At 37.0% G+C, this 12,498-nt stretch overlaps 1 protein-coding gene across 4 annotated transcripts in view; it reads right to left on the reverse strand.

Moving 5' to 3' along the window:
• ITPR2 (inositol 1,4,5-trisphosphate receptor type 2) overlaps nt 1-12,498 on the reverse strand; it is a 489,660-nt gene that overhangs the window by 378,804 nt on the left and 98,358 nt on the right. For all 4 annotated transcript variants that reach the window (XR_009617392.3, XM_060658096.3, XM_060658095.3 and 1 more), the window contains exons 5-9: nt 10,415-10,573; nt 4,382-4,480; nt 4,016-4,099; nt 3,570-3,716; nt 464-559 (exon numbers count right to left, since the gene is read on the reverse strand). Coding sequence is in view for 3 of the 4 variants with exons in the window: in XM_060658096.3 (XP_060514079.3) it covers nt 464-559; nt 3,570-3,716; nt 4,016-4,099; nt 4,382-4,480; nt 10,415-10,573 (585 nt within the window). In the remaining variant the exon portion in view is untranslated. The remainder of the gene's footprint in view (nt 1-463; nt 560-3,569; nt 3,717-4,015; nt 4,100-4,381; nt 4,481-10,414; nt 10,574-12,498) is intronic.

Here is a 12,498-nt window from a genome sequence, read left to right on the forward strand (position 1 = left end):
TTTTAGGACAGTTCAGTGTCTCAGGAAGAAATGCCTTTCCTCTCCAACAGTTTGAACAATAAAAGCCAGTAAAACCAGTTTCTGTGAAAACGGCCTGAAACGATCAAGGCTCTACTACACCAAAAATGAATTGACCACGTCTCCAATGCAGACATTCTGAAAGAATGAAGCTAAATACAAAAGTGTAGACTGAATCGATACTCTCTTGCCCTTGACCTTAAAGGAAACCAACCAGTGTTCTGTTGTTACTGTTGTTTTAATTTTTAAGACAAAGATTATTTAAAGGCTTCAATTAATATTTACATCTTAAGAATAATTTATATGCCAGCCCAGATCATAATAGGCAATTGTCAAATTTTGTATCATGACTGTTCCTACAAATACAGCAATGTTTGGAGAGCCTAACTGCTTATGTCACTATCCAGAGTCAGAGATTTAATAGTACTCTATCTATTAGACTTACCTCTGCAGCTAAATAGTTCCCAGTTGCAAGGTGTTTAAATCTGAACAAGCTGTTCCATTGTCCAGCACCGCCACGGCAAGGGTCATGATGAACTACCTACAGACAAAAAGAGCAACAACGATAAAGGCTAAAAGATACTCATGTTGCTCGCAAGCAAATGCCAACATTTTACACAAAGTCTTCCCTGTTAATACTAACTTGTCAAATCTAATATGTTTTCATAAGAGGACAATGTGGCAGAAAAACAAAATTCCCCCACAAATGAGCAAGAGACCTAACAGTTAACTCACTGTATGCATGCATGATGCTCATGCCTTAACTGTGCAAATACAGCCTTACTCCAAAAGACAGGTTTCCCAGGCCAAAACTGGAAATGCTGTGGGGTTTTTCCCCATTTGTTACTCAAATATTCTTTCAACAAATCCTATTAAAATCTTACTATGCACCAAGTACTCTTCTAGACAATAGGACGCAGCAATGAGTAAGACTAGAGCTTTTAATACATAAGATTTGGCAAGTGCTAGGAGGAAATAAACAGAGCGCATGACAGAGGAGGTAGGGAAGGCTTCTTGAGATGTAGCGATTAGCACAGGCCACTCGGAGATGACATGGTGGCTGAAACCCGCAGGGTAAGAATAAACAGTCACGTAGAGAGATTGGAAGATATCATTCCAGGTAGAGAGAACCACAAATGCCAAGACCTGGAGCTTTCTCAACTAACTTAATTCTTGGCCCTATCCGTGGATGCTTTTTTACTAATACCATGTCCTTTCATATCTGTCCTAGGAACTGGCTGAGCCAGGAACTGGCCCAGATGCTGAGCCACCAGGCTCCCTGAGTACAAAAGAAGGTGCTCTGAAGCAGCCGCTTACACCAGGTGACCTGATGCACAGCAGCAAATCCTAGGCTTTACAGTCTGAAGATGACTGTGTTTGAGCCCCAGCTCTGCCAATTACTAGGGTATGATCACAGCAAGCAACTGAACATCTTCAAGCCAGTTTCATCACGTCCAAATGATTTTAATTCATAAGACTGTTTTGAAGATTAAGTACCAGGAGAACTTTTCATTATTCTCCCCCAACAGGTTACCTTCTTTTTGTTAATACTGACCACACTTAGACTCCTGCCCCCAGCCTCAAATTCTGTGTGCTGCTATACAGAACTTTCTAATACTTTCTGCTAGACTCCAGCATCTAGGAATCCCCTACTCTGATAGCTCAAGTAAGATAATAATTATGAAAATACTTCAAAGTGGATGAAGTCTTAAAAACACTCTCCCTGTGATCAAAAACCTACCCATCCTAAAAGGCTAAGTTCTCAAATCAAACTTCTTCCACAAATCCTTTACAAATCACACTGGCTATACTCTAACTCCTTTGACAAAGACATTGATACCTTTGAGAATGCTCAAATCTATCGGCTGTCTCACATACATACACAGATTTTGCACACAATTGCTGGAGGTTAACAAATAACTTGAAGCTCACCACAGATCGCAGACTAAGAATTCCTATCCTATACAGTAGTGCATCTAGCAATGCTCGTATAGCTCCCTAAAGGACAATTTGGAGATACGGAATGTCATCATTTATCACAATGATTTTGCAAGGCTGCTCTTGGCATCATCAGGCATTGGCCAAGATACAAAAATCCTGCAAGTCACAGCCTTCTAAGTGATCCACTGTATCACAGGGGTAGGAAGCCTCATCAACAGGGTTCTGGAATCATTCCACTGGAACAGAAAGCAGAGAAAAGTAGAATAGAGCTTCTCTCTTTCTCTTTCTTCCAAAATAAATAAACTTTAAAAAAAATTTTGAAATAATAAAAATAAAGATAGGAAATATGTTTGTTGTACGATTTCATCTCTATTCTAAACCATGGCAGAATTATCCAAACCAAGCCTACAGAATTATTTTGATGTTACCATTATAATTAAGGGTCAGCTCACTGGAATAAACATCATACTTCCTCATTGTCTGTTTCAATAGTCTGTAATGTGTGCCGTTACCCCTCTTTCAGCAGGGTTACTTCCCTCTTTTTTTCATCATGTGAAAAATAAGTATGTTCTGTTATTACTTCTTCTAACACGAGATATAATTCAAGGGCCCACATTTGCCCCTGCTCGTTCATTTTCCTGTACTTGCATAGAATGTCTTCAGATCCTCATCTCCTACCACTTCTTTCAAGTCCAAATGCGTTTATTCAAGATACGTACAAATATTATACCTTCTAAAGCAATTATTTACATGTTGAAATACATATTATTTTATTACAAATCATTTTCCTTTTCTTCTTTATTTTGAAATTTAGGCATTTTATCAATTTTTAATCATGAAAATCTATAAATAACATTACCTATGAATTCTATTTTAAGCTATTAAAGGAAGTGCCACAAAATATATGCTGTAAAAGGGGAGTGATGGGTTTAAAATGATTGCAAATCACTGCTATAGCCTTAGATGTCCATTACATCAGGATGGAACTTATCAAATGTTGCCTCGTTCATGAGTAATTACATCTATCTTATCTCCTCCATGGTATAGAAAGATCCTTTAAAGACAAATCCATACCTTACAATTCTTAATTACTCTGTCATACTGGCAATGACTTTTTAAAGGATGGATGAATTCTTAACTATGGGTCTCCTCATTCCCATAAAAATGGCATCCCCTGAAGAAATAAATGTTCTTCTCAGTTACTGTGAGGTTCTGATATCTATCTTCACTTAAAGTGAGTTGTCATATTCCAATCTTAACTCCAGTGCCATTTGAGGCACATTGCCTGCAGTCTGATCAATCTTCACAACATTTCCCAATGGATTTTTAAAAAGCAACATCTATATATGCTCTTATTAGATGAGAGAGAGAGAGAGAGAGAGAGAGAGAGAGAGAGAGATGCGCCAGAGAGAATAGGTAAAGGAAGTAGTAAGAATTCAAACTGATCATAGTAATGAGGAGGACAAGTTAGTTCACAAATATTACTCTTATCAACTTATCACAAATGATGCCTATAATAATAAAATAATCAGCCTAGTAAATCTGATTTACTAGTAAATTTATATATTTTTTATATAAATACTTACTAAAATCCAAAAATATTTACACACCTCTATTTCCCAGAGTGCTTTAGAACTAGTAGCAGAAGTGGCTGATTGACGCAAGGTTGTACGAAGGAAAATGTGTTGTTTTTTCTCATATTCATCGCAAGTCAGAAACTTCTCTTGTTCTGCATGAAACAATCTAACAACATCACCCTAGGAAAACAGGAAAATAAAACTGTATTTCCAAGAAAATTCTGAACAAATAGACATACGAAGCAGATGTCTCTTTCTGGTTTTTATACTCTGTACCCTTCTGCTAGTTACTTGGCTTTTAATGATTATTTATACGTTCCAAAAAGAGGGAAACTCAATGAAACACTCAGTGTGAGTATTAAGGTCTATAACCATCTTCTGAAGTATGAATACTAGTGAATACACAGGTTTTGCATGTAGAATTTCAGTAAGACTACCTTCAGTTCTTCCAGCAAATGTTCCATGTAGCACATACTTACTCCTTTTAGTACATCCTCTCGATAGGAACTATATTTCATAAATAAAGTGATTTTCCAGCTCGTGTTGCAATTAACAGCATTCACCTATTAATGAAGAAATGTTAAGTTATAAAACTATGCATTCCGTTTTGTACCAGAAATTATTCCTCCAAACGGTAAAAAGAGAGAAAAAAGATAACTTTGGACAATGAGGTATGTACCTCAATACAAATACCATCCAAAACTAGCAATCATTATCTACGTGGATCTTAGGAATATTAATTACTATAACTGGGGTTATGCTCATGAAAACAATAAATGAAGCTACATGACTTTTTTTTCTCTCACAATGAATATAAAATTCATTTTCTTTCCACCTGAACTTACCTCTTTACACCCTGGATTATCCAGAAGCTCTATGTTGCTGGCATGCAGTGGTTGTCCTGCATTCACGGGCATCAAAACAACTTTGTCGCCTACGACAATCTAGGAATCAGAAATAAGTTGCAACCATGACACTGAGTGGATCTGTGGTGCTCCATTTGAAGCTCAAAACAACTGCACAGAAGTCCTCATTATTGACCTAACACACAAATCTTAGTTCAATTCTTTTTCTCCTTGAGGTAAAATGTCTTCTGATTAATGATCATGTAATCATGTTCATAATGCCTATCAGCCTGGATTCATAAAGCCAGTGTAGATCCTTTTCTTATTAGTCTTCCATTTCAGTAAGAACTTTTTTTAATGTTGATAAATAGGACAATTCACCTCAACACGAGGTTCTTGCCATGTGCACACCAAAGAGAGTGAATACATCCGCCACAAACAATCTGCCTAAATATCTGAACCACTGCAAGCGCGAGGAGAAAATGTCATACATGTGTATTATCTAGGGAATTAAAAACAAGTCTGTGAAATTTGATCCTTCCCATAATCTCAGAAATCTATTAAACATTCTAATGCCATCTGGATTCAGGAAATGCACAATTAGGTATGACCTGGTAGAAATATGTTTATTGTTTGGTCCTTAAGCACCTGGTTGACTTTTATCTTAAACATCCCAAACTAATATTGTTCTTTAAACTTGGTATTCATTTTTAAGTCAAAAAAAAAAAAAAAAAAGCTAAAACACTGACTCTACTGACTGGCTGGCTCAGTCGGTAGAGCACGCAACCCTTGATCTCAGGTCATAAGTTTGAGTCCCATGTTGGGAGTAGAGATCACTTAAAAAACTAATTAAAATATACATAATATTTTTTTAATTGGTTTTGGTAGAAATGCTCTAGAGAAGTAAGTCTAAGTTGATTTTTCATCTATGTTATCATTAACGATGACCAATTTACCCTCAAGAATTTCTATTCATAGGAGCGCCTGAGTGGCTCAGTCAGTTAAGCGTCCGACTTCGGCTCAGATCATGATCTCATGGTTAGTGAGTTCCAGCCCCGCATTGGGCTCTGTGCTGACAGCTCAGAGCCTGAAGCCTGCTTTGCATTCTGTGTCCCCCCCACCGCCCCTCCCCTGATTGTGCTCTGTCTCTCTCTGTCTCTCAAAAATAAATAAATGTAAAAAAAATTTTTTTAAAGAATTTATATTCATAATTCAAATTGTGGGAAATAAAGTTATGTTTTCTTAATGATAACGAACAGTTTAATTTTGGAATTATTAAAGTCTCTCTTGTGACAATCCATTAGAAGACTTATTATTGTAGGACCTATACTCTTAATTCTCATATGAAATTTCTTACCATCTCAGAAATGAAAAACAATACCTCTCTTTGCATATTTTGTACCAACTGAATATGAGAATACATTAATTTGAGAGAAAATTGAAAAGCAAATCAGGACTCAGAAAATAAGAATAAACAAAACTTCTTCCTGTATCTTAACCTAGACCAAGACTTTCAGGAACATAATTTCATATTTCCAATATAAATTAAGATTTTGTGGGTTATATACAGGAGTCTACATTTACACATAGTACTGCTGTCACAAACTATATCTGGAGATTCAAATATGATAGAGGAGCTTCAAGTTCACTATTCGAGCGAAGGGCAGTTGTTCTTAGTTTGCAGAAGTAGCTTCTAGAATTGGTCTCTCCTAGGAATGGTCTCTGTTAATCACCTGCCTTTCAAGTCATCATCAGTCAGGTGCTGGTGCCTAACTCACAAAAGTCACTGTAGAAGCTCTCTATGCACAGATAAGGGAACACCACCAAGAAAAGGTGTTAAGTGAGAGGGTGAGGAAACAGAATGGGCTCTATTTGTGTTAAAAGGAGAGGGAAGGAGTAAAAGTACATGCATAAGAAATCTTTCCAGAGGTTAACTGTGGTGCAGGGGGCAAAAACTGGGGAGATGGAAAAAAGGGTAAGAGACTTTAAGTGAAACATCTTTGTATTGCTTTCTATCTGTGAACCAAAATTGGTAAGTGGTTTTAAAAATTAAATAAACAAAAACATACAAAAGCCAACATGACATAAACATATTTCCAACATCCCCTTCTACAACTCACACACACACACACACACACACACACACACACACACACACACTTCTTACTGCACATGACATCAAAGTGGCTCTAACTCTCAGAGCCGGACAGAAGTCCGCATCATCATCCATACCACAAATACTGGGATTTAATACACATCTTGCCAGTGCTGTGTCTGACCTTCCAATTTCTTAAGGAACAACTGGATTTGGTTTACAATGTCATTCTCATCTGCATCATATAAATATTAGTCAATAAGCTACTAAATATAATGATATATTTCAGCTGTGTCTTTTCAATTAAAAGAATATTTTTGTTTGCACCTATATCCACTGACCTAAGTCTTACTATTTTAGTGTACTTTTCTGTACGCTTTGGGTTAATCCATATGTTCTATTTATTTCAAAACACCACCCATAAAGTCTTATACTGTATATTTTTTAAAATTTTTTCTAACTTTTATTTATTTTTGAGACAGAGAGAGACAAAGCATGAACTGGGGAGGAGCAGAGAGAGAGGGAGACACAGAATCTGAAACAGGGTCCAGGCTCTGAGCTGTCAGCACAGAGCCCGACGCGGGGCTCAAACTCAAGGACCGTGAGATCATGACCTGAGCCAAAGTTGGACGCCCAACCGACCAAGCCACCCAGGTGCCCCTTATACTGTATATTTTTAAGAGACCAGCCATATAGCCAAAATGTTCCAAGCACCAAGGTTTCATAAGAATGGTATTCACAAAGAGAATCTAACATTAATTCACTAATTTCCAAGTCCTCTGTCTTGTTCTTGACAATGGTGACTTTGAGTAACCAAGCTGAAACAAAACAAAAACAAAACAAACAAAACAACAACTTGCAAATGAAACGGACAAGATACTAATCAAAAGAAATAAAAAGAACAGTAAGGGGTGCCAAAAAGAATACAAACATGTGAGAAATAATCCCTGTTCTTGGGGAACTTACACCTAATTGGATAAAGTGGTAAATATGGAACTTGGGGCTGATCCACCAATGTGGTCAGATGCCTTCCCAGATGCTATGTATTTAATACAGAACTTGAGGTTGCAATCATTTTCTGGCATGACACACCCACCCTAGTACAAAATCATCTTTTAAAAATCCCAATTTCAAAAGCACTTCTGTTGGTTCTAAGCAACAGTCATGTAAGATTCAAGTTGAGATTTTACTGCAAATAAAGAGCAATACAGTGCCACTGGCAGCTACCCTTCTTTTGAAGTGGCACCTGGCCTAGTGAAAAGAACACTGCAATAAAAACCAAAACACCAGGGATCTAGTCCTACCTTTGCTAGAATTCCAAGAGACCTAGTTTTGCAAAATAGCAAAATCTACTTGCTATTTGAAGAGGCTCTTTCCCTAAGAGTTGAATTTTTCTCTTGACTGGAGGAAGATCTGGGCTTTTCTCCTTTTTAAAATCTACCATCAAGGTTAAGAAGTAATAACTTCTTAAATCAAAGTTGAAAATTAAAAAAACAAACACTGAATCTTGGGAAAATAAATGAAAATGAAATATTTACATACTCTGCTATCCCCAATGACTTTCTAAATATTCAACAGCAAGGAAGAGCTTCTATACAGCTGAAAGTTGAGGGGTCCTTGAATCTCTTTTTCCCCAAAACCCATCCAACTGACAATTCTGTAAGATATGGCATAAGTGTTCTTAAATGATAGAAACCGCTCATTTTTGAGGATATGAGCATTTTTCTCCCCAGACTATCATCAGCCTCATTTTTTCTTTTTTTAATGTTTGTTTAATTTTTAGAGAGAGAGACAGAGAGAGAGTACAGCAGTGAACCCAACATGAGGCTCAAACTTACAAACTGTGAGATCATGACCTGAGCTGAAATCAAAAGCTCAAACAACTGAGCCACCCAGGTGCCCCTCATCAGCCTCGTTCTTAAGTTTCATTTCAGTCACCAAACATCTTATTGGATACTTACAACCTAAATCACAACTTACTAATTGCTAAATGGTAAAGTATAATTTTAAAAGTCCTTTGAACCTTTCAATTTCTTCTTAGCTTAATACACTTTTAAGAAAAATCAGTAATAATTAAATCACTTACTACAACATGATAGTATTTCCTACATTTTAGAATTTTAGAACGATACTTATTGCTAGGGAATGCCACCTATTCCTGGGGAAGAAAATGAGCATTGCTATACATTTAAGTGGCAAACAGAGGACTATGGGTGTGCTTATGTTTTCACAGCAACCTTAATCACACACAATAGCTACATAGTGGTGAGCAAAAACAATGAGCTGTTACAGCAAAAAGCAATGTGGAAGGTTGTTTTAGCCATGCTTTATGGAGCACATCTATATAAGGAGGATTTCTATATTGCACTTAACAATTACATTGTCCATTTTACCAAAATGGAGTGTTTGGGTGGTAGGTTCCCCCCACCCCAGGACAACTAATTATTTGAAATAGTTCATTACATTCAACTCTCAGTTGATCCTATAAAGGCATCTGGGAGCAAGGAGAGGAATAGACAGAATGAATAAATAAACAGAATGAATTAATAAAATCCACAGTGAATCTAAAGGCCCTACTTTATACAATCATTTCCTCATATTCCCTCAGAACTTGAGCTCAGGTTTTGCTTTTTTCACAGTTTGATTTTCATTGACCATCTACAGCCAGGGACACTACTCAGTGGGGGACTGGAGAGGGAAGCAAGCATTACAAGAAAGGGCACCAAAAGACATAGGTTGTTCATAAACTACATAGTCAGTCCCTAAATAATTGAGAGTTGATTGTAATTAACTACCTACTGAAGTTAAGATATATATCATGCTCACAGCACACATCACTTGATGCCAAAAAATAAACATGTAGGACTTATTTTTTTAAGGAATCCAACACAAGACTTAAAGTGCACTACATTCCTGCATGCCATGCGTCTCCCAAACCTTACCTAAAGAGGGTATCATCAGATAATTTATTAGCCAAATTAAACCATGAAGCTTGCATCCTGTGGAATTGAATGTATATTTCAAAATTCACCGGAAAAAATATTCACTATAAAAGAGGACATTTCTAGGACAAGAAATATCCAAAACATATTTAAAATGTAATCAAACCACTGAGAAAACTATCAGAATAATTATATTTTTATATTGCTTGGATTTTATGTTAATTTTTTTAAGTCGCAACTATTTTCTTGATCACCTGACCCAATATTTGCAAAGTATTCTATTCATAAAAAGTTATTCAGCATTTATGGAGCATTCCCCATGTGCTAGCGACTGTCACTTGCTACTTCATTTATTACAAATGAAAATAAATAACAATGTATTGAACCATTTCACATAATTTTTATCTTCCCTACTCTATAAATTTTCTAGCAGAAAATACTTTAGCAGCTGCTAAAATCTACATGATATGACATACACGTATTCCAAATGTATTTTCAATACTGTCATCAACAAGCGCCCACCTATAGCTCCTCATACATTATGCATCTTTAAGATGTATAGACTGTAAACAGCTGACCATAGAGCCAATAAATGAAATACTGGCATAATGCATTGTTACTCTATTAACTCAAAGGGATAAACAACATTTCCTAAGCATAGCTTTCTCCTTACAACCATGCTCCCTCCTGATTAAGAAAGGAAGCAAACTTTACCCTTTGAAAGGTTCGGCCAATGTTAACATTACTTAAATTCTTTCACATGAATTCCAACTGGAAGATGATTTTTAATTAATTTCAATTTTGTCTTTTCGTGATTCCCCAGCACAATTTGCACTGTAAATAAATACTTTTAACCTATTAAACATACGACCATAAAAATAACGTGTCGATTGAAAACTACGTATCATTTCTTTGTGCTACCTGGATTCTTTCACTTATTAAGAATTATTGTCTTTATGAACATACTGTTTCTCTCTTAGTTTTATTTTTACATACATTGTCACCCTCGCTTCTCAGCTTCCAGAAGGGATGAATATAAAACCAAGACCCTTCATTTCCGGCAGCATCCAAGGACACACGCATGGCGTTCTTCTCCAATAAAGCAGGTAATCTCTTGTTGACAGTCAGATACTTGTTGCTTTTTATATGTAGCAGCTGTAGGGAAAAAGACATTACCACCTTTATTCTTTGATGTCCTCTGTTAATTACATGTGTATGTTTGTACCTATATCTTGAGCCCACATAACACCACTTGGGGTGCAAGTCAAACAAAAGAGGTCTTTTTAAACTTCACACTCACCATCGAATTTCCAAGCTGACTTTCTTTGGGTTCCTCTTCACCTCCACCCCCCGCCCCCAATGAACTGGGCACATGGAGAAATCAAACCAGAGGATACCTCTGAACCATTTTTATCTACTGATAAATAATAGGATAAAACCAAGCATCCCAAAGGAGACCAGGAAATTCCAAACATTTTTTCAATTCTTGCACAGACACAACAGAATACACGAAAAAAATAACCAAGAAACTAAAATAATGCACCAAACCATTTAGTGTTATTAACCATCCCTGCCAAGGACAGCCCTACTTCTTCCTGTGTGAGCAGACAGGCTTTGCATCCTCAATAATCCCTGCTCACTGATCCTACTCCCTTCTCAGATGAGCATGGATGTGCCATTTCTCAGACTTTTTGGGTGCCATTTGCAAAACCTCTCCAAGACCGTATTCTACTGAGTAGGAAAGCTAAAACAAACAACCTTCCTGTCTATTATTACAATCATTCCAAAACAGAACGGTCATTTTAATATCCACAATATAAGAAAGAAATTATCTCATGAACTGATGAAACCCTCATGGTCCAGCCCCACTCCTTTGGAATCCACCTTTTGAGAGCACATAGCTTGGCCCCTAATTGGTAATGCTAACATTTGCACTTCAGGTTCTTGACAAGAAACAACTTTCTGGCACTTAATTCTGATCAAAACTTGGTTAAGAAAAACTCTATTTAGGGAGGATTTCTCAAGGGACATGCAATCCACCCATGCCACAGGTATTGTATCATCGTTCATTAGATAAAGTCCTACATTAGGAGAGCTGCAGATTCAGGCACTCTCATCTTGTCCCAGCAGAGGGCCGCTTGGACAGTCCTGAACACTGGCATTTTGCCATTGGCCAAATACAAAACATCAGGCGATATTATTTTTTAAAACAGCTCTATGAAACACCTCATTGTAGTGCTTTCTGTAATAAGTTGTTAAGGCTAGCGCTTACTATATGAAACAGTGTCCTCTTTATGAGGGCTCATTGGAGGAATACTTCTCTGGTCTTCTTCCTGGGAACATGTGTGCTTCTAGAACCTGGACTTAGTTCTATGGTAAGGACTTCCTATGTGAGGGCTATAATATATTATGCTTTCCATACAGCAAGGTCAGCAACAAAAAGGCTTCTAGCCAAAGGTGTCCAGCCTTCAAAACATGGTATTTATAAACATGCCTCGCCCTGACGTCACCTTATTCATATAAGCACTATCTTCCCTTTGACCCAGTCGCCTTATTTATTTCATTTTAGTGTACGTGGTATGTATTTTAAAAAATGCCTTCCATTCTTTTTGGAACAAGGTGGGGCATATTAACAAATAGCCAAGTAAAGAGCTGAAAGATCTAAGTGAAGCACAGGAGAGGAATGCAGCTGAGATAAATCAGTGGTGCAACTCATTGAAATAAATCTTTTAATAACAACTCAAAGACAATTCCCATCTGAAAGTACAACATGAACACTCCTCTCTCTACCAAATGCAAAGATAAAGCTTCATATGTTACATGTTAGTCCCACTAATTCTAAAGGAGGGTTTTACTATAGACCTTTAGAAAGTATGTTTCCCTGTCTTCCTCCTTTTGGTGGAATACCCTGTACCTACACCTGGATAAGTACACTTCCTATGTGTATGCTCACCAGACTTATTTGCGAACATACAGAATACTATGCTGAACATCAACTGAAAATATCGCACAATATCCATAATTCCCATCAAAGAACAAACTGTTGTATCCCCAAATTTTAATGCAGCTTGGCATTCCTA

This window comes from Panthera onca, chromosome B4, assembly GCF_046562875.1.
Source record: "Panthera onca isolate mPanOnc1 chromosome B4, mPanOnc1 haplotype 2, whole genome shotgun sequence".
NCBI lineage: Eukaryota > Metazoa > Chordata > Mammalia > Carnivora > Felidae > Panthera > Panthera onca.